We start from the raw sequence: 26,826 nt of genomic DNA on the forward strand, positions 1-26,826 counted from the left end.
GATGACAGTTCATGATCTACAACAGAATACATTAGCAACATTTTAATACTATTACTGGCTCATAGATATGGTTCAATAAGCCATTTACCTCAAACTAAGTAATTATTAAATAAACAAAACAGGAAGCTAAAAAAGGAAGCGCATAAAGAATCTGAATCAAGGAAAAGCAACAAGAAAAACACCTTATTTTTAGCATGCATGCTAGAGCCTTTTTAAATATATCTAAATCAAAATGATAAACTGTTCAACACATTTAAGGTATAATAGAAAGGGAAACCATGCACATCGTTGGTAAGCCTTTGTTTTTGCAGACGTGACTAGTTTTCTCATTTGCAAAATCATATTTGCAGTGAACAAAGGCTTCCCGATTGTCATATGAAGTTGACTCAGAAGCTATCCTGCAGCTAGTGAGGTATCAAATATTAATATTTGTGCTCATGTAACCAAAGGTGTGTGTATTAGATATGTCTTGAGTCTGGATGTAGCTACAGCCTCTTGTAAAAGCTAAATATAATTTTTAAATTACAGTGATAAATCAGTGTAATATGTTTTGTCAATAACTGATCCTAGGTAAAATCAGATATGTCCTCTGAGTCTAAGATACAGCAGATGAAGCAGAGACAATTGTGTTTACCAAGCAAGAAAATTTCTTCTTAAAAAAAAAAGGTTTTTTTTAAAGTTCAGAGTAGGAGGCAGCAGGGGATTTTCTGTGTTAAAGATATAAACATACATAGACGTATGTCATTCACTCTGTGTTTTAACTCTGGGCTTCCCAGGGTACCCTGAGCTGTTGTTTAATGAGTTAAAATCAAGTTGTGGTTTTGCCACAGAGCAGCTAGATGATGTTGTGCAAGCCTTGCAGTATGTAATGCATCAGAACAATTTCTTCTTTCATTTTGGTTAAATAATGGTCATAGAAGTCAGTGCCTGGAGAGCATTAAACAGTGTCTGTCCTTCCCATAATTACACACAATTTCCCCAGTGGGTCTGACACACCCTTAATTTTAATAACTGGGCCTTATCCTTGGATTCCTTCTCTCAAAATAGGGCTGCAACAGCAGGACGTGTTACCTTTTGTCTTTTGTAAGACACGGGAATCAGAGGGGAAGTCACGACTTGTCAGGAGGATCTTCCTCTACCTGCCCAGGCTGAAAGAGTGCTCAGGCAGCAATATGTAAATATTATGTACTCACTGGTGACCCACCACTTACCTTGTGGCTTTTATGCACACGGGCCATTTAAGGTTTGAAGTTTTGATGATCTCCTTATAAGCTCTGCTTTTTTAAAATGAGATTGTCATTCTTCCTGTAGTGTAACCATGGAAACAGACAAGGAACTCTTAAAGAAAGTGATCGAACATGCTGTGCTAATTAATCCTACCCTTCACTTTTCTTTCTGTTGAAGGATGTGCTTAAATAAATTTTGCATGAGTAAGCATGTTTGGATGTGCAAAGGGGTATGAAATATATAGCACGTTTTCTTGCAGAAGGATATCTGAAAAAACCCTGGTAACTGTCATCTATTTGCATCTGGACCATCAAAACAAGAAATGTAGTATCTTGGTGTTTCACAAATATATTTTTATAGCATTCTTTTTGGATTGTAAATATATCTGAAAGATGACAGTATTTTTTTTCATATCTCATGTGCAATGAGACACATTTGAGTTAATTTTGAGTGAAAGTGTTCATTATTGCTAAATGCATTCTTTATGCAGAGCAGAGAATTTTTCAGAAAAAAGCAAAGGTTGCTCCGTCCCTGTGAGAAAGCAACTCCTCTGAGGCATTAGCCTGATTCAGGTTCTGTCAGTCCTGCACAAGGAGAGTGAATGACTGACTGAACAGTGGGACTGTGACAAATTTTCCCCTTCCAAATTTTAGCTTTTGTAAGTATTTCTTGATTGTTCACTCCTGCTTTCGATTTTTCCATTTACTTTCCAAAGCAGTGTATGTGGCCAACTAGCAAACAAATTGGCCACAACTTAAAACATATGGCCTGTACTCATAAGCCTTTTGCTATGGTTTAACTCAAAGTAGAACACCTCTTAACCTGGTGGTGCTGTCTGATACCAATGTATGGCCTCAGCTTGCTTTTACAAATTAAGATTTTGTTTAAATGTTTCTCAATTCCATTAATGATCTTCTTCTAACTGAGAAACCAGGTGCAGCAGCCAACCTCTAATGAAACTTTTATAGTGTTTTGGGAGTAAGAATGGATTAAAGAAAAACATTTAGTTGTCCAACAGGCTGGGACTAGCCCAGAAGGATCATTCTTTGAAAATAAGATGGATTTTCATTAACCTGGAACAGATTAGAGGTGGAAAAGATCTAGAAGCAGTGTATTGAGGAAAAAGCATGGGTGGCATTCCCAGCAGGAGGAGAGGACTGGTTTTACAGTGAGCAGTCACAGAAGAGGAGGAAAGGTGTGCTTGGGCTTACAACACCTGCAAAGCTCCATCCTTGTCAGTGAAGTGGCAGCTGGCAAGCATGGTTATGGTGTTACTATTTCCAGCATGATTTCTGATATGGTGAGTTGGCATTTCTCTCTGCATGGGAGATTTCTGGAATGTGTGGATCAGTGCATCGTGAAAATTTGAGTTTGTCTTGTCATCCCACAAGCTCTAAAGTTTTTTGACAGTTTTCCTCAAAATACATCATGTGGCTTCTTTAAGAAGCCTTTCCCCTGCTTGGTTATGCCTCTTCTGTGAAAGCTTGGTAGAAGTTTAGAGTTTGCAAACAAATTCAGTCTTCCTCAGACAAGACTAACAGAGAGGGGTCAGACAGGCAAAAAGGATGGAAACAATTCACCATCCAGACATCTCAAATCCTTTCATGAGTTTTACATTGCTTAATAGTTGCAGGTCCATGGAATATAGATTCACAGAAACTCAGGCTTGTTAATGGTTCTGTGTGCTGGGAATAAGAACTACTTACCAGTTTGAGCTGTTGGTGGTTTCTGCTTTCCTAGAAGCAAAAACCTTAATCTGGAGGCAGAGACACTATGGAACACATGATGTGGCCTCTCCTCTGGCCTCTTTGGGACTGTACCTGGCCAGCCCTGGGTTGTCTTTGTAAGCCAAATTGCTCATCAAGCTCATGGACAGGTGCACAAACCTGAAAGAAACGGAGGTCTGCAAATTTAAAAAGTAGGTATTCATGTTTCAAATGCAATTCTTAAAAGAAGACATCATGGCATACAATTCAAATTGAAGAGATCATGGCATACAATTAAAATTATTCCCCTACACTGGTCTAATTGCTATAACCAGCTGATAATGCAGTCTGCTGGCAAGATTGACTATCATTGCTATGGAGATATATCCACTGACAGTAAATGTTCATAGATAGCTTTTCTAGTGTATTACGAAGAAAGGGGCAAAGGACTCTTCTGCACTCTTTCAGGAATTCTCATGTTGCTTATTTCTTTCTGAGTGTATGACTTTGATTCTTTGTTTCTGTAAGATCCTTCTGTTATAGTAATTCCATTTGTTTTCTGAAAGGAAAACCAGTAGTTCAGGAACACACAACAAAGCACCCAGTACTGCATTCTCCTGATTTCCATTACTTGTGCATGTCCACTGTGCCCAGCAAGGAAGTGGATGTTCTCAATGCAGTAGCTAGGATCGGATAATTTGAAAAAAACATTTTGCAGGCCCATGCTAGGAAGAGTCACCTTAGTACTGAAGATCTTTTTCCATTTTCTGGATGAGAGAGTCCTCTGTAAGAGAAACATACTGGTAAACTTCTCAGTTTAGCATATGATGATCTCACTTTTACATAGATTGTGTAGTAATATGAATTCTTTTAAAAGACTGACAAGCTTAAAAGACAATTATTGTAAATATTATATCTTTAGTAGGCCAAGGATTTTATTGAAATGATTTCTGAAATTGGAGCACTGCCAATACACAATTCTTGAGAGAGAGGAATTTTTCACATACCATTTTCTGCTGTACTGCTGCAATATTAATATTCATTTGAATGGTAATGTGTGTGTCTACAGCTTTCAAACTTAAACTTGAATAAGCAGGCTGAGCTTTGCAGTGTAAGCTGTTGAAGGTTTCCTAGGCTTCCCTAAGAAGCCAAATCTCATCTGTGGCATCATTTATCTGGGAGTTTCCTTTTCATTTTCTTTTTCTAAATAACACTGAAATGGAAGACTATTCATGCCTCAGGAGGAGCTCTTAATGGCAATTAAAGTCTTTTATTCAGGTATACTACAGTATATCTTTGCATCTCTCCTGGGCCTGTGGTTGTCATTATGAAAAGCATATTTTATTATCTCTTCATAATATTCATAGCTTGTTTAGCCAGGTACTTAATGATAGATGCTGCCATTAAATAAAATACTCCATTTCTAGAAGAAGAATACTCTTGCAATATGCCTGTCACAATATGTGATACACATTATGCTCATATATCCTTTTAGATTGTAATTGTACAGCAAACTATTTCTTTGCTTTATTTACATTAATTTATTTTATTAATTTACAGGTCTTGCAAGAGCTAAATCAGTTCCTAGTCATACATATTCCAATGAAGTGGTAACCCTATGGTACAGACCTCCAGATGTCCTTCTGGGATCAACAGAATATTCCACCTGCCTTGACATGTGGTAAGTGTTGATGAAAAGACTCTGTATAGATGCTTTAGCTATTGGGTTTTTTTAGATAATAAACCAAATATGTAGTGAGATCATTGGTACATATGTGTAGTGATATGTGTGGTTCATGCAGTATCTCCCTAAGGGAATCCCCTCCTGCCACTCCACTGGCTGGCAGCTGCTACCAGCTGTTGACACAGCACCCATTGGTGCTTTGCAAGAGACTGTAGTCTGACTTTTGTAGTCCTAGGGTGGTACTTTCATATGATATGACATTTCTTTTGCTTAGGATAGACTTTCACCACATACAAGGAGAAAAACGGAATTCTCTGTGAGCATAAAACCTCATTTCTTAATCTACTGTATTTGGTTGTAGTAAATACCATTGAATAGTTTTCTTTCAAACCTACAGATGTTATTTAGACTTGCAGGTTTAGAAGAGTAGTTTGATTTGTACAATATATATCACCTTGCTCATTTTTGATGACATCATTTAGTGTTGAACAAGGAACATATTTGGTTTTTTGACTGTTAAAAACCAAGCTGGAGGTTATTCATTTATTCTGTAGGTTTTGAGGTGACAAGATCTCTGTAATCTGTACAAATTCTGAAATACAGAAAAAAATCCTCTTCATTACAAAGAAAGGAAGATGCTCTGGAATATGTTTGGGTTTTGTTTGGTTTGGTTGGTTGTTTGCTTTGAGGTTTTTTTTTTGGTTTGTTGGTTGGTTGAATGGTTTGGTTTTGGTTTTTTTTAATGCATGTTTGACTTTTCAAACCTTTACAACTCATTCATTTGAGGAAAAATTATAGTGAGGAATTTTCAGAAAAATACAGTAATTTTTTTGCAGTTCAGTGAAATATCTTTCTTTAATACAGGAAAACCAAGTTAGAATTATGATTATATTAAAATATAGAGGTAACTGTAAGATGAGGTTAAAAGCACCTTCTGTTTTCATATGGTGTGTTAATAATATTTTAAGGTAATCTTGCAGCGTATTATTGAAACTGAAGACCTTGCAGGAAATATTTTTTTTGCTAGGGAAGGGAACTAAACATGAGATTGCATTGACTGCAGTCAGAGACTATGGGATGAAAATACGTTTTCCTGAAAATCTTGGCTCCTGGGGGTGTGATTTAGAAATCACAAGATTGTTTCATGTGAAGGGGTTACAGAGTATAAATACTAGAATATCGAATACTGAAGTGAGTGGTTGGTCCAGCTGGGCCCTGGCTGCTGCAGTTCCTTGAGCTCTAAGGGAGGGTGAACCAAGAGGTAAGAAAAGGACAGTGAGAAAACTCCAGATGTGAACACTGTGATGTTACACGTGTGCCAGAGAGGCAAAGGCAGCATCTTTATGAATTATCTGATTTTCCTCAGACCATTCTCCACTTCACAGGTCTAAAATATTTTCCTTCTGCATCTCAGGTTCTCACCCTTCCTAAAACTGTCCTGTTTTCCTAAATATCAGGTTCAACTTGGTGTCTTCACAGGTTGTATATAATCTCTGCAGCCCACCTGTTCCTGATGTTTTACAATCACCTCTTTTCCAAGTAAGACCTCAGACACCCTCAGCAAGCTCAGCTTGCTTGGGGTGAGGCAGAACAAGTGACTCAGGGGATGGAAATATCTGGGAGAGATAAATAGTCCTTTCTGCTCATCTTCTCACAGTTCCCTCTACATTTGTTCAGTTCTTGATCATATTTGTGTAAGTCTGCACATACACGAGTCAACTTGTAAATTACAGAGAATATATGGAAATGGCTAAAGACAATTTTTAATGCTTTAATAGGGCAAACTGCTCAAAAAGCACCTTAAAAAGAGTTTTTTTTAGTTAAAAGCAACGTTGGAAATTCAGTTTTCTAACTTTTCCCAATTTAAAAAACACTGCATTGTGAGACTGAACAAAGGATATTAATTTTAATTAAAAAAAAAAATTATTATTGATGAATTTTTTTCCACAAATAAAAATGGTTCTCTCCAAAGTTCAATAGCTTGTCAAAAATAGATCTTTTAACATTTCCCCCCAATGATGGTTTTAGTAAAAGAGCTATTAGAAGGTCCAATCAAAACACGTTGTGTTCCTGTAGTAAAGATTAAGTCATGTAGCTAATTAAAAGCATTTAAAAGTTACTATACCTGCAGACTGAGCATATCCTTCATAATCATATATTTATGTTAAAATTACGTGGGCAGCAGGGAAGATCAGGGAAGGACTTAAAATGCTGCTTCAGCAATCCAGGTCATTATTTTGTTTTCTGACAAAAATGACTTAAGTATTTGGGGAAGTATATAATAGTTACATCTTCAGTGATATCAATAAATGATATTCTCCTGCACAGAGCATTTTATAAAGGCCTAAAAACCACCCATGGTGGTGCTTATGGGTCAGAAGTGGTGTGTTCTGTTTCAAATGAAAAACAATGTCATGTTACTCTTGTACTCAATTTGTAGCCCTTACTGTATTTTTTTTCTTCCATGTACAAACTGAGCAACTGTGAAGGGCTCAGGAAAAAGGGACCTAGTAATACAGTTTCTTTCACAAGCAGCAATTTGTGCAGGGGCTCAGCCTCTGCCACATCAGAAATCAGATGAGAGCAAATGGGTACTGCGTGTGACAGAAGAGCTTTAGATTATTTCTTCTGTGCTTTGCTGGGTAGTGTGAGACAGCACTGTCAGTGTGACTGTGAGAGGTGTAGCTGCGTGCTGAGGTCACCTGTGCTCACTTGGCACAGGTGACAGTGCTGGAGCACGGGCAGCCTTGGGGCTGTGCTTGCTCAGTGCCTGCACAGAGCTGAGCCATAATTACATTAAAGCCATTTAGTGCCTTCCCAGAGTGGGAGGAAGGGAGACATGGAGAAACCTGTCTACCATCAGATTCCAAGATAATTTGGTAATTTGTTATCAAAAGTGTGTTTGTAGCATTAGCATTTTTATGCAATTACTGGCATTATGTTCTTATGGCAGATAGTGTGTGCTCTCCTGTGTCATTATTGATGATCTACATGATGACAAAACTAGGCAGCCACTTCACTAAATATTTAAATAATGTTAAGGTAGAAAGCACAGCTGTTTCCTCTATTTAGAGAAAAAAAAAAGTCATAGGGCTTTTTCTATAGCCATGATAAATGACATTTCATGGTGGTTCCCCAGGACCAGAAACTGAGGCTCCCACAGAGTAGAAGACCAGCTGCATGAAAAAGAGTCCAAATATTAACCACTGGACAGTGGCTGGAAAGCAGGTGGCAGAGGCTGCAGGCTATTTTTACACTTCATTTGCTGGTGTAGAGAATTAGAATAGTAACTAAAAGCTAATGATCCACATGCAATGTTACACTCTCCTGCATTCTTTTTTAAATAGCCTCTGGCAATAAAATAATATTAGTGAAGATGTACATGCAATCGTGGTGTCAGGCTGGTGATGGAAATCAGTGTCTCAAGTTGGTGATTTACTGCTGACAGCATTTGATACAGCAGCATTATGTGAATGTATTATACTACCCACAACTGCATCAAAGAGTTGTGATAACCTTTGATATAGCTTTTTTTTTTTTTCCCTCTTGATGAGGACTTACTAGTATCTAGGAAAATGGTTTTGCATTGCCTCTGGTGTAACTTGTCCTAATCCTTGAATTTTACAGTCCTTTGAAAGTCAATGCAAGGAAAATAGGCTTCAACACATAAAGGGGTTTATGGATTACTAAAACCCATATATAAGCAACACAGAAACATAGGGGAAAAATCCCTAAAATAACCTATTCTCTTTGTTCCTTACAGGAAGAGTATAATATTAGTAAATGAAGCAATTTAAACAGGCTGTTAAATCCATTTGATTCTGATAATGCATGTGCTGCTGCTACATCTGGGTTGCTTACATCAAGAAGTCACTAGGGATATTTTATTTTGAAGTGCAGCTGGCTTTAAACTGTGTTTGCTAACAGCTGGGAATTTTTTTGCAAATTCAGTTGTTTTGTTTTTTACAAAACACACTCTTAGTCACAGCACAGGTAACCTAAGCAGTTATGGGCCGGGATATATTTTAAATACGCATTTATTAACTAGCGTCAGCTATGTTTAGTACTGAGGAAGAAATAAATTAAAACTAGACCAGTAAAATATTACAAAATTGCTTCTTAAATCACTCTTATTAAACTTTGTTACATCTAGGTTGTTATACATGATTTCAAATCAGGGTTTAATTTAGGGAAACTTGTATATATAGAGTTTCTCTATCCTATTATGAGAAAAATAAATGGTATATGGGAGCACACTGCTTTTCACGCATAGCCTGCTATAAGCATGGATTTGAGTGCTTACTATAATTCCATGTATGCTTTCTTGAATATTTGACCAATGAAGACCTGCAACCATAATTAAGACATTCATTGCATAAAAATGAATTTTATCCTAGACACAAATGTGCCAAATTGTGTTTTTTTTACAAGGGGGGTATTACAAAGGCATCTTTATCCTGTTGTTCCTTTAAATGGTATTCAGTGAGAGAAATGTGAGAGCAGTAGTCCCAGTATGCCCTGAAGAAATACTTCTTGGGGCCTGAGAGAGAAAACAGCATAGGGGAAATTAGCTCTTTTGCCCTTGATGTTCCTCAGGATTATGACTTCCACTCCAAAGAAATGCTAATGTGTAGGATTAGGGTATTAAGGTCATATTGCTGTAACTATAAAGGTATTGTTAATTAAATTTCTCTCGCTGTCAGTGAGTTCTTCAAAAGTTTTATCAGCTGAATTAGCTTTGATTGGAAAATTCTGTAGGCTCAGATTCATAGAAATGCTGTATGTGAGGAAGTGAGGAACTGTCTGGATCTTAGTTATGGGAAGGACATTTCATTTCCTGTCTGAAAACTACGTTTATCCATTTGCAACATCAGATTTGCTGGTACTTTTTCATTGCTAGAAATACCTTTCTTGTGTGTAAGGAAAGTACATTATTAAAGTGTCTGGATGCAGAAAAGAAAACCAGAAAGTACATGTTCAACCTGAAAGTGTTGCTCAAGTAGTTGCTTTGAAGAGTATTTTCTTGAGCTAATTTTGACTCTGCTTTTACAGAACAAGCGAGTCGAATAGAAAGAATCCCACAAAAAGGGATCATGTAGATTTTAATCCTTCATGAATATAGTATTTCTTAATACAGAAACTGAGTATGGCTACAAAGCAAAAAAAAAAAAAAAATCTGGAGCTTTTATTTGTAGGTATTCAGTGACACATGCAAGAGCATGACCACTGTATTCTCTTGTAATTGCAATTACTTCAAGTCTGACTGTAAAGAAATACCTTGAGCTATTATGCTCTCAAGTAAATTAGTTTTCATTCGATGCATGTGCTTCCTGCACAAATTTTAATCTTTTTTGTCATCATGAAAGGGAAATTTTGATTAACTCATTACTTCTTATGTGAGAACTGCTGTTTGTCTTATTGCCACTGTATTTTTATCAGACTGTATTGTTCATTAGATGTTATTTCTTATATATCAAAGAGTAATGGTCGTGAAACACAAATTCCAACCAACTTCAGCATTTGTGGGTATTCCAGCAGTCTGCTGCAGTAGAAATAAATCAGATTTTTGTCAGCTAAGGAGAAAAAAGTCCTTTGCTTCACATTCCTTTTCCCTAAAATTTGTTTTCATCCTGTTCATAAGCAGGCTGATAAAGGAACATGACCTTTTTTTTCCTGAATAAATCGACAACATAAAAATCTCTTTGTCCTTACAGTATGTATATTACTAGGATGTTATGGAAGATGCTCCAGTATTACATCTTGGTGACAAATCCATAAAAAAGTAAAGCAGTGGGATTTTGAAGGGGTGTGCGTGTGGAGTTTTGTCTGTGTTTTAATTTGTTTGTTTGTTTGCTTTTGAATTCTGATATATTTAACATTACAAACAGTGTGTAGTTTGGGAAGCTTGAATGAAAACTCTGTTGTTCCTTTGAATTTCAGAAATCTCACCAGGGGGATTGCTGAAAGGAATTACTTGGCTTTCATAAAATGCCTTTCCCCTCTGAAGCCAAACCCTGCACACAAAAAACAGACTTAATGACCAGATAAAAATTATTATGTGAAGACCCAGCATAGGTTTTCACTGCAAAGGCCATGCTGAACATTATCATCTGCACTGAGCCTGCTACAAAGCAGTTCTGTTCAAGGCAGAATATTCAATTCTTTAAAACACATATAGTAAGAATATAGAGTTTCTATATACTTGATTTAAGTATAAACTAAAACTTAGTTTGGAAACATATCCTCATTCTGGAGTGTGTCTGTACTCTGTTTTATGCCTCCATCAAGAAAAGTCATAATATTAACTGAGGGAACCATCTCTTATAATCTTTTATCTATTATGCCTTACCAAAGGTCTTATGCTTTTTTATTTTTGTTTGTTTTACAGTATTCAAGTACAGATATGCTGGAGATTCTTGTATCAACAAGGATCTTTGTTACACAGAGACAGGAATGTGAATCTTTAAGCCCAACACATAAAACCAATCCACCAGTAAGCAAGTCAACTTTAAGAGAATGCCCTTCTGAATTATAAAAGCTGTGCAGAAAAAAAAATACAACAGAAAAAGAAGGTTCCTGAGGCGTTGAACGTCATTTTTACAGGCTCATTTACTGTATCAATTCAAATGCAAGAGAAGCCATTCAGCTGTGCTAGTAACTCTTACTCTGTGTAAGGCTGTACAGTGACAGTCCCAGGAAATTAAGCAGGGCAACAGAAGAGCAATATTAGATGGCATGGCCATGTATGGTCTCATCAATATATCAATAGGTTTAGTCATGCTTTTTGTCATCAGAGAGTAAACCACCATTTCAGCATTAAATGGCTGTCAGTTTTGCTTTGCAAGTTTATCCTTTGCCATTGCATAGGAAAGATCTCTGAGCAACTTTGCAGCACTTGGCTTATTTATCAAAACTCAGAAGTCCTATAAAGAGACTAGGAAAATTCGAACTGAAAACACCAAAATTTGTTGAAGTAATATTCTTTTGTCAAAAATTATTTATAAGTGCTTCCTGAAAATGTCGTTGTATGCTGAATGTGCATAAATTTACCTAAATAACATACCCTTGGAGATGCATGCACCTTAAAGCCTCAATTTCATATTTTAAGAAGTAATCTTTGCATCATAGAAACTAGAGCTGGGAGTGATATGTGAGATGATATTCTCCACTTCAGTCCACTGTAAATGCAAGTCTGTTTCCTGAAGAATATTAAGTATTTTGGCTTGTCTATTTTACATGACTGTAACTGGGCTTCAAGTCCATTGGGAGGCTGGGGTATAGCACAATTATTAATTGTATTTCCTTAACACTCACCCTAAAATTTCTATTTCCTAAAGGCATTCTGCTATTTCTAGTTATACTATTTTGGATGTACCTACCATTCTTGTATCCTAATCAGTTCTTCCCTGTCCTTCACTTTGCATAATTTTAAATACAGAGTCATCACGTTCTCCCTTGTCTCTTGGGTTTTCTTGTAGCCAAGAATGATAATTTTCTTAATTTTTCCTCCAAACCCAGTTCTTCTGACATGCAAATAGTTTTTGCCTTGTTCAAAAACATCTCTTAACTGTTTAAAAGTTTGTGAGATCTACAAAAACAAGACAAAATTTCAAGGCCTTGTAGAGGCTTTATTTCTTTTCTTGTTTGCAGTGTGTGCACTTAAGAGTTTGCAATGCAGGGATATTGCAATGGAGGGATTCCTACTACAGACTCAAGTTTTTACTTACTCTGATCCTAAAATTCACCAATACATGGAAATACTATAACATCCAAAATACTGTTCAGCCATCTTCAAGCTTTTATTTGATATTATTGCTTTCTGGGTCTTTCCTGACCATTTCCTAGTTCCATGTCATACTTTTTCTGTATTAGTATTTTCCCTTTTTTTAGAATGCATTTAAACTTCTCATTCTATTGACTTACTCGTCAGTGTGCTGAACACCATAACCATTGAAACCAATCATAAGCTTAATTTTCAGGTGGGCTGAAGGGAACAGCAGTCTTCCAGCTCAAATCTTGAAGGTTGCTTATATTTCTCACCCCAATGATTATAACACCTTTTTGATTTTTGTATTCAGTGTTTGTTTAACTCCAGTACTCTTTTATTTCAGTTTGTGACAAAGTGGAATTCTAAGCTGAACAAGAGTCCAAGACATATAATAGGATTCTTCTTTCCAAGCAGGAAATTTTTCTTCAGTTTTGTTTGCTGTTCTTGATTTTTTTGCTTCTACTTGTGTCAGAACCACTAAAAGGGGAGAAATGTATAAATAATGTAAAACAATACAAAATTTGGCAAAACCCTCCTTCTGCTCTTACCACATTTCTGTTCAAAATTCTGTTCTATTCAGCTAGATGAAGATTCTCTGCAGATTTGTATTTTCTCTCAAGTGATATGCTGGTTTAATCAAATGCCTGTTTTCTGGTTGCAAGAATAGAACTGTGATCCTCTTTTCTTCAGTCTAAGTTCAATTGTTTTATTGCTCATCTTGAATAAATGGCTCCTGGCTAAAATCTTGACTTTCTCCTTGCCTAAGATACTGGTACTGTTTATGAGTATTTGACTAAGATATATTGTGCCTATCTGTGCCTAATGAAGCACTAACCAGACTAAATGATGAATGGCAGTTTAATCAATTCACTTCGTTTGGTAACCAGCAGAAGCATATGGAACATACATTTTAACCTCTCTTTTATAAACTCCTGATTTATTCAAAAATTTGACCAGAACTGTGCTTTCCAAAATTTTCTTCCACTTCTCTATGCCAATTAGAAGCTTTGCTTAATATACCTGTGCTCTGGATTGTAGAATTAGAAAATGGTGATGTGTATTTAATTTTCTTCTTCAAAAATTTGACTATCAACCTTCATTGTCCTGGAATGTAAAATTGTTTCATTATTGGGTATTTTTCAAAGCCTGAGAGATGAGTAAAGCACAGGCTAGTCACTGATACTTTTAGTTAAGTGGTATCTATAAGTACTCAGCTGCCGTCTTAATGAAAATATGAAATCTGTTTTCATTAAGTTTATTCTAGAACCAGTTCCTCACCAATATATGCACACAAATCCTAAAATTAAATGCTGCTTTCTGAATGCATCATCATGATGCATAAGCAATGAAAAGGTATGTAATTACTACATTCCAAATAATTTACTTCCAAAACCAAAGTTAAATTAGAGGTTATTGCTGGGATTTTTCTGACACAAAAACAAAACTCTCCGTTTTAGAGGGAGGTGGTGCTGTAGTTAGTGTTGCAAATTCTTAGTTCATTTCGGTATATGTTTTGGGGATTTAAACATGTTATTACTTTGAGTGCAGAGTGTTTTTGTGTGGTTGCTTACACAGACATGGTTGTACAGCATATGTGGGTGTTTGCATATGAAAGTTGTAGAAAAATGTATGCAGAAAAATGTAATTGAAGAAGTTGAAGTATATCATCAAATTCTGCATCCTGTTGATAGCCAAGAGGGATGTTTTCTCTTTAAACGATTTTTGCTGAGGGAACAAGCAACCCTTGAGCTGTTTCCATCTAGAAAAGATACAAGTGCAAGTTTGTAATTTGTTTTCCTTTAGAGATGCAGGAGTTTACAGGTTATCTGGAAGTTGAGATAAAGTCACAGAAGCTTTTCTCAACCTTTGAGAATGCATTCTTTGTGCTGTAGTTAGTGTGCCTCAGATATTTTTAGTGTCTGATTTCCCAGTACTTCTGCCACTGGGTTAACTCAGTGGGATGAGGGGGGCTCCTGTGAGGTATACATTGTGTAGGAAACCAAGGACAGGAGCTGTAAAGGAGGTGGCTGTCACGGGGAGAGGAGGGAGCCCGTGGCTTCTCAGCCCATGGCAGGACCTCAGCTGGAGCTTCTGGGGAATGGGGTCAGCAGCTATGGGCTTTGAGCTTCTTTCATTTATGCTGGAAGAGGAGAGAAGAAAGTCCAAGCAAGTACTTCCCCCAAGTTAGCAGCATGTGGGCAGTAGCTAAGTTCAGTGGCTGTGAGCAGCCACATGCCCTTTTCCTTTTTACTCACCTTTTCCCAGATTCTCCTCCTATGCTAAGCGTGCTTCCACATTATCTGTCTGTCCCCATTCAGCTTATCCCAAGGATGCTCTCTCACTGCCATTCCCACATCTCCAGAGTTTCTTTGGGAGCGTGACTGTTCTGCTTGGGAAGCACCAATGCAGAAATCAGCAGCTGTGTCTTTATTGGTCTCAACACCCACCAACCATATTCCTGCTACCTCTGCACCTTTCTTCAAACACCTGACAATGTTCATTTGTATACACTGGTTTTAGCAAATGCACATGCCTGTCCTTCCACATGGCATCAATTTAAAAGAAAATTAAACACTAGTAAAGGATATAAAAGCATTGTTGTTGGCTTTTTGGTCTATAAGAAATCTTTCTAACCTTGTCTTTATTTTTTTTCCTTCTGTAGGGGAGTGGGTTGTATCTTTGTAGAAATGATTCAAGGGGTCGCTGCTTTTCCAGGAATGAAAGACATTCAAGATCAACTTGAAAGGATATTTCTGGTGAGTTCTTTATTGCTGAAGTAAGACAACAAAGGATCAGTTGATAAATGCTCACATATTTCTTTGTGTTAGGAATTAGTGTTAGGAGTTAAATTACTGATAGAGCCAAGGGTCAGAAGCCCAGTCCACAAGCTAGATAGAGTTACTTGGTAGATTTTCTGTAGAAAGTTCTGTTTCTAATTTTTTTCACCTAATTTTTTCTATTTTAAAACAATTTATGCATTTTCTAAATGTAAGGCAATGGAAATTCAGCCTGTTCATCATCCTCACTTTGTAGAGAACAGCTCTGGATGGCCTTATTAATATACTATTAATATTGTAGTGTTAAATCCGATTTTTTTTGTTATATAGATATATAAAGAAAAAGTAAGATAGGAAGTGAGGTGAAAAACAGAATAGGAATTCTGAAATCATGCTTAGATTCAACAGAGGTTCTTGACTCCTGCTTCTGCAGCCTGGTTAGGGCCTTCATGTGGGTTGCTTAAAGGCACTGATGACACATCTGCATTGGGAGTGAAAGAAAAGGTAATTTGTCTCAAACATAATGATAATTTATGCATTTTTCTACCCAGGGTTGTGGTTTTCAAGTTTTGTTTGTTTGCTTAGGATTTTATTTTCATTTGCTCTTTCTTCTGTTGTGCTCTGAGTTTGGCAGTTTCCTTACAAAAGGTTCAGGAGCATCTTTTCTTGACTCCCAGTCAAGGTTTATATCGACTCTGATGCCTCCTGGGAGCTGTGCTGTGTGGAGAGGTTTGTTCAGGGCAGGCACTGCTCACCCAGATGAGCCAGAGTGGCTGCTGGTACTGCTGGGTGGGCATCAGGGAAAGCAGGAGCAGTGTCTGACCCTAATGTGTCAATATCTGGATTGTTCTGACCATGAATTCAGAATGGAAACATGAGCATACCCTTGCTTTCAGATGTTATTTTGTGAGTAGTCATTTCTTTCAAATGCAGCATATTTATTTGGTATTCTTTTTTGGTCCATAGGGAGAGGAAGAAAGTCTTTCATAATATATTTTAAAAATTTACATTCTTTACATTATTCAGACTTGCTTGCACTAGATCTCTTTTTTTGGGACACCAGGGAATTTAGCAAATGCATTTAGGAATGGTTCATAAAAATATCTCTCTAAAACAAGGCCTTACTTGATTGTGATATAAATATAACTAATTTTCTATAAAATATTTGGTTTTTCTGCCCTGTTGGCTAATACCCTGAAAATTCTGTGCTGTGAAAGAATAGCTGTGCTGCAACACAGACTAGGAGCAGCAGTTCTGAGCAGTTCCTGTGACGTGTCTCATTGCTTTGTTTGTTTGCCAGCTTGTGTATTTTAAGCTAGAAACTTCTGAGCCAGTTTCCGGCTTTTGCTTTTTCAACTTATTATGCTTTTCATTTATTAATTTGAAATTTTCCCCTTATTTATAGAACATGAAATTTTGAAAGAATGACTTCTTCTTTGGGACTGGGTCTCATTCATTGCAGTAAAATCTTATTGACTGTTTTTGCTGTTGAAATTAAGGGCACTTGTAGCAGCAGAAATCAGGTGCTTCCTTTACCAGGGCCTTGTTTGCAATTTATTATATGAGATTGTAAGGTATAGTGCAAAAAGTGATAGTGATAGGTATATCATATAAATCTATTTTTGCATGCCTTCTGTAAACATTTTTGTATACTTCTGTTTTTTTCTCTATCCTCACTATTTGCATGTTAAAATGCCAAGATAAATGCAATCTAGGATAAGTTTTGAGACCTGCCAATTATTTTAAATTTTGTTTTTAAACTGCAGTTGCAAATACTGAGAACAGTGTTGAAATAACAAGGTATAATTTATTGATTTTTTTTATTTTATTTTTATCTTTTGCAAACCATCAAATAAATAGATAAATTTTTGGTCTGGGTGTTTTATGGTGCATTGCAAATCAGAGTTAATTTTAAATCTCAATTAATTAGGCTTTCTAATGGTAGTGTCTAGTTACCATTAGCTAAATAGTTTCAGTGAGTGCCTTCCTAATGTACTTTAAGCATCATTAAGGCTTTAAGTTATCTATTTAAAAGTTATAAACCAGAGGATTATTCTTGTTTGGTTTTGTATTTGAACAGAGGGATTAAATTCATTAATTCTCCAGTGAATCACATATAGTAGGGTAGTTAATGGCACTGAAGGACAAAATGAATCAGGTTGTTTTACCAGATAACTGATATGATTAACTCCCACACAGTGAGCACTTACACGGCTGTGAAAGAAACAGATCAGCCAAAAAAAGACTTTTGCAGAAAGAGCTCCCACAGTTCATGTTTTCAGCACCCACCAATGACAGTTTTCTTAAAACAGAGGGTTCTCTTCTGAAAATGGTGGAAGGTACAGCCCACCTTCACTCTGCTCCAGTAATCCCTTTGTTCACACCTTGTACACAACTTGCAACAAAAAGGAACATTAATCCTTGTCATGTCTGTTGCTGTTGTTTACTCATAGCTACATGTCCTTAAGTGTGAAAGGAGCCAGGTTGCAGCTCTTAGGGAATTTGGTACATTGTAGTAGGAAACTGGAAAAATGTAAGAAATAGTAGCCAAGAAAAGTGAATAAAATCTAACATGAATAACGGTTCAAAAGTCTTAAATGACTGTTTGATTTCCTATTGTTTAGTTGCCATTATTATGTAAATGAAATTAAAGTGCATTTTATGCACATTGTTTTAGCAATTATCGAGTTGAAGTCAGAGATTCACTAAATGTTTTTGTGTATCTCTACTGATGGCCTTCTTCACATATCTACATAGCAAAAATAGATGCAACACAACACACCACATATGTTTCTTCCTCATTATGAATGATGTTTATTTACATTTCATAACAGCTTAATTAAGTGATTGTGTATAGTAGATTAAGAACAGTGGTTGATCTTTCAGTTTTGTTTAAGGACTTTCCTCTTTAAGCTTGTCTCTCCTGACTTCTATTGATTCAATTTGTGGGTTTTAAAATGGTAATATACACTGATTCTCTATTTCTGTTACAACAGCTGTTTTTAATAAGTGTACTCAGGTTCTATTACAACCACAAGCCTCAATAAAATAGCAAGGGCTCATACACAGGATCTGTTCTCAGAATCAGACCAGCACTTGGAGATGTTGATGAATAAGCAGCTGCAAGTTGTTATTATCATACTTTGGATCAGATCATATGAATTCTTTTTTTCTGCCTAAAATTAAAAGTGTTGATAAGCTCTTTTAAGAAAACTCTGCTTACCAAATGAAATGGGAATCACACGTTGCTTTTTCAAAGAGGTTTAACAGTGAATAAAGTGCCTTAATGCAGAGGTATTTTGGTTTAATCAGTATACTATTACATTTTTGCTCCTGCTTTTTTCCTGCATGTTGAAACTTGGGTTACTTTCTGGATAGAAATGCATCATAGAAAATAAGAAAGTGTAGTATCATAGAATTAACTCATAAGGTCACTAAGGTTGAATCTAACCTTTGACTGAACACCACCTTGTCAACTAACCGATAGCACTGAATGCCATGCCCAGTCATTTCCTGAACCCTTCCAGGGATGGTAATTCCACCACGTCCCTGGAGAGCCAATTTCAATGCTTGACTGTCGTTTCAGTGAAGAAATTCTTCCTGGTGTCCAGCCTGAACCTCCCTGGGAGCAACTTGAGGCCATTTCCTTTTGCTCTGTCACTGATTTTTGTAATTATAGCCTGTAAGTGCTAACAAGTCTCTTGCCTCAAAATGTTTAACTAATGGGGAGTCATCATTGTTTCCAGCAAACTTTTTTCTTTTCCATTCTGTGAGACAGGCAGCAGAGATTTTTGTTTCAAGGTGCTAAATCTGATGGACTGAAGACATGAAGTGGTAATCTTAGCATTTCTTTTTAGTCTTGAAATATGTGCACAAGACAGGATAAAAAATTGATCAAGTGCATATTGAACAGTAAAACCATGAGAATAGGAAAAATATGTGAGGCAATCTGTTGAATCAAAATAAAATCACACAAAATTGGGAAATATGATTTGGCTTCTGATAAGGAGTAGCTAAGATCTTTATCAGTAGTTTATTCTCATTGATCATTTATTAGTATACATATCTCTATATGCAAACTTTGAGGTTTTCAGATCAAGGAGAATGTGCCATTGTAAATATAAAATTTAATTATGTCTAGAAGTTCAAGCTGCACGAAATGCCTTCAAGCTAGCCCTGTACCATGGAAAATTGACAGCTCCTTGGGTCTGGTGATGATCAGTATGAATTAGTTGAGTGTTAAAGCTGATTACACTGAGCAGCCTTCAGTATGCTTGTGCATGCCACACTGGAGATAGCATCTTGGTTACAGCTCTGAATTTTATGTGTGCTTTTATACTTACTGTTCTTAACAGATTCAAAACAGATCAGCGTTGAATCTCTCGTGTTAGCTAAATTTTTCTTCTGCAGAGATATTTTTTTTAAGTGGGAAGGTATTTCTGTCTTTTCCATTTTATGTGAGCTTTCTGAGAGCCACAATTGATCAAAGTGAATTTTCCTCCCAGGCTCTAAAGCCTTCCTGATAAGGGAATAATCTGTGCATTGCCTGAACTTTAGCCCTGGTGCCAACTACACTGCAAATTAGATTTCACTGCAAGAATAATGTACAAAGAGTTCTCCTGGTACTTTGTAGCTCTCTGCACAGGCAGGACAATGGCATTTAAATGCTGGTTTGTCTGAAAATGGGCATTCTCTCTGCAAACATGGTTGCAGGAAGCCTGTGCACCACAGGAGCATCAAACTGCAGGTAGGGTGTCACAGCAGGAGTGGGAAATGGCAGCCAGAAGCTTCTGTCTTTTCTGACACACATATTGAACAAGCTGAGGACTGCTCTCTGATACTGGATGCTATTGCTCTGTTGGGTACCATAATACACAGTATTAAAAAGTAATTAAAAGAGAACAATATGCATTGAGCCCAGCAGCCTGATCTGCCAAAGGGCAGTACCAGAAACTGCAGCTTTCCACATGGAGCTGTGCAGCAAAACTCACAAGATTTTGTCATTTCAGATAGCTATGGAAAATGGCATTTTAATTTCAATGGGAATGGAAGTATTTCTCCCATTATTGAAGATTTAAAAGGCTAGCAATATTATTTTTTATATATATATGCACACATACTTCTAATATATGACTACAGGCCTGAAGTGTCTTGTAATGCAGGCTAGTAGTATTTCCTCCATGACTGATGTTAACAGGCATTTCTGAAGCTGCAAAGCTTTCCCCCTGTGGTTCTGGATCTGAAGGTTTGCTTCATGTCACTGACATCCTCTGAAGCCTGGAATAATACTTTTCAAGAGCTTTTAAGCTTATGATGGACCCAAAGAAAATGTACCTTCTGGTACATTGTATTCATAGCATCTTTTGGGAAGCTAGCAATGCTAAATCCAAGGGAGGAGTACTTTCAACCATTGGGTTTTGAAAATCTTCTGTGTAATCAGGTACTTAGTCAAATTTATTGGTCTTTTTTTTCCTTGTTTCTTTATTTAAAATGTTTTTCTTTAACTCAGAAAATACTTTGGCTCTGAAAAACAGGTCATTCATCTCTGATGGAATACATGGAATTGTGAGGCTGAACGTGAGCTGAAATTTTATTTTGTGTAGGCATGATATCTCGTGCCATCTATTCTTTTGGTTGGATGAATCTATTGTAATATAAATAATTCTTGCTTAGATGGCAAAGTTTGTGCTTTCCTTTAATATCTTTCCATTTTCTCCCCACCAATGACTTCATGAGGAATATGAGGGGGTTTCTGAAACAAATTAATTAGACACATAACTACTGAGTTCTTTCTTCTGTAACACAATACATAAATAGAGAAGTGCAATCCTCCTAATAAATCCACCTCTCCTTTGCTTTATAACAATATGCAAAATATTTCACTTCTTTTCAGCACCACTGAAAATTAATTACTTAAATAGCAGGCTTCTCTACCTGTGGGTCTTCCTTTTGAAGTTGTTGGCACTTAGTATTTTACTGCAGTTGCCTGCAGGTTTTGCCCTGATACCACTTTTACAAGGTTCCTCTCTGGGCTTTATGTCTTATGCCAAACTTCAAATGAAAATAATTCTAAACTAGGCAAGTATGAGTGAAATTAACCTTTGCAATGAACTTTAAAAAACAAAGAAAATCTTCTATGTGCTCATGCTTTGTAAAGGATTTTGGCAAGTTTTAAAATTTCTTTTTATGGAGTTTCAGCTCAACTGGTGATCTCTGACTGCACAATATTGCTTTGTGTATTACTGTGTGAGTAGACTTTTCCCATAAAACAGGACTCAAGGTGAATTATGCTAATTTGCACTCATTTTTTAATGAAGAAAAATCCCGTCCTCACCAGGTCTGAGTTTCAATAGTCTGTGCTTTTCTTTGCCTTATACCATTAAACCCATATGATACTGGGCAAACAAGCTTGGCCTAAGATTTAAAAACAGCAATCTTGTAAAAATGTAGGACAATTTCTAGAGGAGTATTTCCTGTGTGTGTTAGGGGAAAGGAGGCTTTAAAAAATACGTATCTCAACTCTGATAACATTTCTTTTCGAAATTGGGACATGCAATCTCACATTTATCCATGTTTAAAGTCATAAAAATACTTGCCAGTGAGTCATGGACACTTTCCAGGGGAACTACCAGCTGGTAGCAGGAGGGAAAAGAAGGAGAGAAGATAATAAATTAATGTATAACCCCATCTTTTTGCTTTTAGGGTTGGCTGGATTTCAAACCAGCCAGTCACACAACCTCATGCCCATCGGTGTCATCTGCCTGCCAGATGTTCCTGTCCAGCCTGCTAATTCTGAGCAAAACCCTGAGCGTGGCTGGGCTGGCATTGCAAGAGTGTGGGTTATTATCAGCTTGGTAGTGCAAAACATGAGGAGTAATTGGCTATCAGAAAAAGAAAACAAATTAAGACATGGTTCAGTGGAAAACAATGGCTTTGTGGTTTTCTTTGGAATCAGAATGTTTTCTTTCTGCCATATTTCAGTTGCTGAATGAGAAATGGGCTATAATTATAAGGAAGCATTGTTTCTTTTCCAAACTTGCCTCTAGCCTTTGAGAGGGTGTTTACAGACAATACTTTGAAAAAAAAACGTGAAGAGACTCAGCTGGTGCAAATCAGTACCTGGTGTAAATCAGTGCACTGATTTACATCTTTGCAGGTGCCTTCCTTCTGGCACCACAGAAATATCTTTGCCATGTAAAATGCCTCTCTGTGCAGGTTGTGTCCACATGTGCTGTAGAGCTGTAATTGCAAACATTTTTGCATGCAGGTGACACTGAACAGAAAAGCAGTTGTGAATTTTGTTGAAAATTTGTGCATTTTTGGGAGCTGAAGCCCGTTCTGAGCAGAAGTGTTGGTCTGCTATCCAAAAATTTATTCTGCAAGATAATATTGTACTATAAAAACCACAGACATTCAAAAAACTTACTCTGGTATGCTGGCTTTATATGCTAGGGGAGATAAAAAATTATCAGGCATCAAATTGTCACATTGCTTTCTCTTTCATAAATAAAGAAACAATGGTCATTGCACTTGAATCTTTCCTTTTCCCTTTCTTCTTTTATTTGTGTCTGAAATTCACATTGCTTGTCAAAAGTGACTTTTCTGTAAAGCATCTTGATGGCCAAAATTGTTGTTTATGATCTCTAGCAAAAGTCGAAACATCCTTTAAGGTTGAAAATGTCTAAAAATCAATGTGAGGCTGTTCTAGATGATAATTTTGGAGATGAGTTATGAGAATATAGGATTGATGTCTTGCCTGTCTGCAGGTATTCTTGAAAGACTTCAAGAATAACAGCTGATTTCTTCTGTCCTCCTCAGAACTAGTAAAAGTAAATAGCTCTCTCTCTCTCTCTCATGGTGTCTGGGGGAAACTTCCCCTTCAGCCCATGCACATGCTTTGAGGTACCATTTGCAGTAAGCCCAGTTTGAATAAAATTAAGACTTTAATACCTATTTTAATGTTTCCATGATCAGTGCCCTAGACTAGGTATTAATTTAGCAAGATGCTGAGCACTTGCCATTGTCTCCAACTATCATTTTCACAAGCTGCTGATCCTAGTGACCTAAATGTAACTTTTGATACAAGCTTAGTCATATCAAGGGACTTCAAGTTTTCAAGGGGAAAACATTAATACACCTTGATTAGGACAGCTGCTTTTATAGTACATTAAATGGCTATGGTTGAATAACTTAGGCATAACATTTTCATGTGTTGAAAATTTTGTATAACCTCACAAAGTTTTAATTATACATATAAAAATGCTCTCACACAATTTCTATGTGTCCACTATTTATGTGTTGCCATTTCTTATGAGACTTGCACAAAGAAAAGAAAATCCTGGTGACAAAATTGTATTAATAAGTAGGAAAAGGAAAGAAAAGGGGCTATAGAAATGAAATGTATTCCATAAGATATTGAGAGTAGGAGAATTACCTGACTAGGATCTTAATGCAGTAGGTATTCTCAACTGAGCACGAAATAAACAGAGCAGGTTATGAGCTATGCAGTATTATGTTTCATTCTTGTGCTTTGGTTCTGCTTTCCTCAGTCTTCTAAGCTTTAAGTTTAAAGGAGGCTAAAGCAGAACAGGATTGTCCAGGTGTCAGTTGCAGGAAGAAAAATGTCCTGTGTTTGCTGTTTGTCTTTAGAGTGTGCATGTAGAGTGTGTAGCTGTATTTCTGGCAGTTGAGGTCTGTTTCCAAGTACATTACAGAAAGCTGACAATATATTTTGGGAGACCACAGTGAGAATTCTTACAGTGCTTTTTCAGGGCAGAATAGGACCCAAACGGCTGCGGTGCAAACTCAGAAAGCTGTTGATGATGGAGCAGAGTAGCATAAGGTAAATAGTTAACAGAGAATGTAGTGTGGTTCAGGAGGTGTGTTCTCACATAAATATGATTACCCTGATGAGTACAAATCAAAGAACATTTTTAGCATGTAACTTAAAACACTGAAAGATTACAGTTGGATTTCTGTATATTTTGATAGGTGAGAAATCAGTTGACTTTTTGAGCTTTCAATTTGATTAAACTTTATTACATCATAAAGAGGGACTCACTATTTTAGAATAATGACTACTTACTTCCTTTCACAAATATTTTAAAACATTCTAAATTTACTTATTTTTTTCAAAATTGTTTGAATTATAACTAATTTTCATCTTAGAACATATTATATTTGCATTTTTAACCTGTGTATCCTGAATATGATTGTTTTATAATTGCTCGTTATTGTGCTTTTCTCATAAGAGAAACAAAAGTACATAAATTTTGTATCACTGAACTGGCCCTTCATGAAAATCAGAGGGAAAGAAAGCATCCAAGGGTCTTATCAATTCTTTAAGTATCTTCATGTCTCACCTTGGTGTGCATCCATAAAACATATCGCTCTAATTACTTAAAAAGAGGCCCTATTAATTTGGCTGTTGGAGATCCTGTTCATGTTGGTATAATCTGCTCTGGTGTGATGACTGAGATATTTGGTTGATGACATTGCTGTGCTGCTGAGCCAGCTCATTTTAGAGTGTGTTAGTATTGCTCCTTCCTCTTGGAAAAGGAGGGGTAGGGATGAGGTCCTGCTGACCTCACTGCATCATATCACTTTGTCAGCTGCTCAGCAGTTCAAACTGTAGCCAGGGAAAATCATCTTTTGTTTGTTTAATTGGTGTTTTCATGAAAACTCTGCAATACCCTATTCCATAAAAAAAAAAAAAATTCAGACCAGCAAATGTAGCTGAAAATTAAGGCTAGTGAAATACCTGTTTGCTGCTAAAGTAATCTCTTCTTTTGGCTTCATTTACTTTCAGTAAAATGTACTTTCAGTGCAGCTTCCTACCACTTCTGCTTTATATTATCTTCTTCTTGCTGATGTTCTCATGGTTTTGTTGCTTTTGGAGCTTTCTAAATAGCTTAATGATAACATTGTGCTGCTTATCTGCATTCCTCACATAGTCCAAGAGATCAGCTGTGCCTACAGTGTTCAGAGGTTGATTTTTCTCTCTGATAATTTGTGTAGTTGATTGTCCATGTTTCATTGGTGTAACATCTCCTTTTCTTCTATTTCTGTGATATCTTTAAAATTTACCCCCAAAACACCTTGTAATAGCAGAGTTGCTCACATTAAAGATTAAAATTGTCATTTTACTCTTCTTGTATCTGATGCCCCACCATTTTTCAGCCTTTGTGTCATCAATATTTCAGGCCATGCATTTCTGTGGACCTTAATTGGAGACAGAGAATAAGAAATTGTTACTCCAGTCTTTCCCCTCCTCTCCCTCATTATTGACTACCAGTGGTACTGAAGCTTATTGTCATGTATCTGTGAAAATTTTCTTTTTTGAAATTTCTATCCTGTTTAAATTTCTATCCTATTTATTTTGTTATCCATTTCGCCCTCTGAATTGTTTTTTATTCTGTTTTTCTGGAAAAAAAAAAAGGTGGAGCATGATATACAGGTGTTAAGTAGCTCCAGTCATTTGAGAATTTGCTGTAATTCACTCATACTTCACTAATTATTCAGTGCAGGCCCTCACAGTTCATACTGGAGCTGTAGGCAGTACGTTCTCCAAATACTGCTGAGTCCTCTCAGCTCATTTCTCCTATGAGGAGAGAAGATCAGTTCCAGCAGCTCCTGAGAAGTAGTTCCATTTTGCCCAAAAGTGCTGCCAAGAGCAGGAGCTGCCACTGCAGATGGCTCAGAGTTGAGTTGGAGACAGGAGATGATTGCTCCCTGGTGCCTCCTGCGTGGTGCTCTTGAAGTAGCTCAGAAGTCATGGACAAAGTTAAAGAGTGTGCCAATGTCAAAGCAAACAAGACAGTTCAGCTGGCAGTGCTGCTGCCTCTTCCAGTTGAGATACAACAGCTTTCACCTTCATTTAAACAAACAAAATGAAGGCTCTTAGGCTATCTGCCATCTGCTCTTTAAGGCCACAACTGCTAATGAGCAATAAATGGTTAAATCACAGTTTCCAATTTTTGAAAATTTTGTCATCTCAACATTCTTTACTCTTTTAAAACCCACTTCTGATCTCGATGTTTGGGTATGTACCTCATGGTGTTTGGGCAATGAACCCTTTTCTCTTAATGAGTTTGCAAGGAAATAGGTAAAGAAAGTGTCAGGAAAATGGGTAGATGTTTCAGCAAAGAATTCACTGGAAATTTCCAAAGTGCTCTGAGTGAGGTGTGCTGGCTCACTAGGCTGCACTGGAGGATACAGGTTCTGTTCAGCCAGTCCTCCCACAGATCTTACCATCCTCTGGATGAGAATGCATAACTCCCTGGGATTCTGCACTGACCCCACTTAAAATGTCTCAGCTGCTTTTACAGCCACTCTCTCTCCATCAGATGTAACCTGACATTTCCCCCATTTTTAGGAAAAAAATATTTCTGTACTTCCATTTTTCATTCTGCTTGCTTGTTCTGTGCCTGTGATTCAGAAGGGTAATATAAAACTCTTTTCTTTGGTAGCAGCAAAATATTGCTGTTTGGAGTGAATACACCAAGCATCATGCTGTGTTTTGTTGTAGGAGGCATACTTCGAACTCTTATCACTTGAAATGGATTTTAAGTGATAAGGTTAGACATTTTTAAAAGGGATTTGATTTGAGAATTCTGGTAAGGTTCAGTGTAGGAATCAGCTGGATATTTAGACATCCAGGAAGAG

At 36.8% G+C, this 26,826-nt stretch overlaps 1 protein-coding gene across 15 annotated transcripts in view; it reads left to right on the top strand.

Annotated features, from left to right (window-relative positions):
* Nucleotides 1–26,826, top strand: part of CDK14 (cyclin dependent kinase 14) — a 405,136-nt gene that overhangs the window by 173,819 nt on the left and 204,491 nt on the right. For all 15 annotated transcript variants that reach the window (XM_088161472.1, XM_088161466.1, XM_088161458.1 and 12 more), the window contains 2 exons: nt 4,494–4,614; nt 15,048–15,141. In XM_088161472.1, coding sequence (XP_088017598.1) covers nt 4,494–4,614; nt 15,048–15,141 — 215 coding nt within the window. The remainder of the gene's footprint in view (nt 1–4,493; nt 4,615–15,047; nt 15,142–26,826) is intronic.

This window comes from Sturnus vulgaris, chromosome 1 (genome assembly GCF_052056855.1).
Source record: "Sturnus vulgaris isolate bStuVul1 chromosome 1, bStuVul1.hap1, whole genome shotgun sequence".
NCBI classification, from domain to species: domain Eukaryota; kingdom Metazoa; phylum Chordata; class Aves; order Passeriformes; family Sturnidae; genus Sturnus; species Sturnus vulgaris.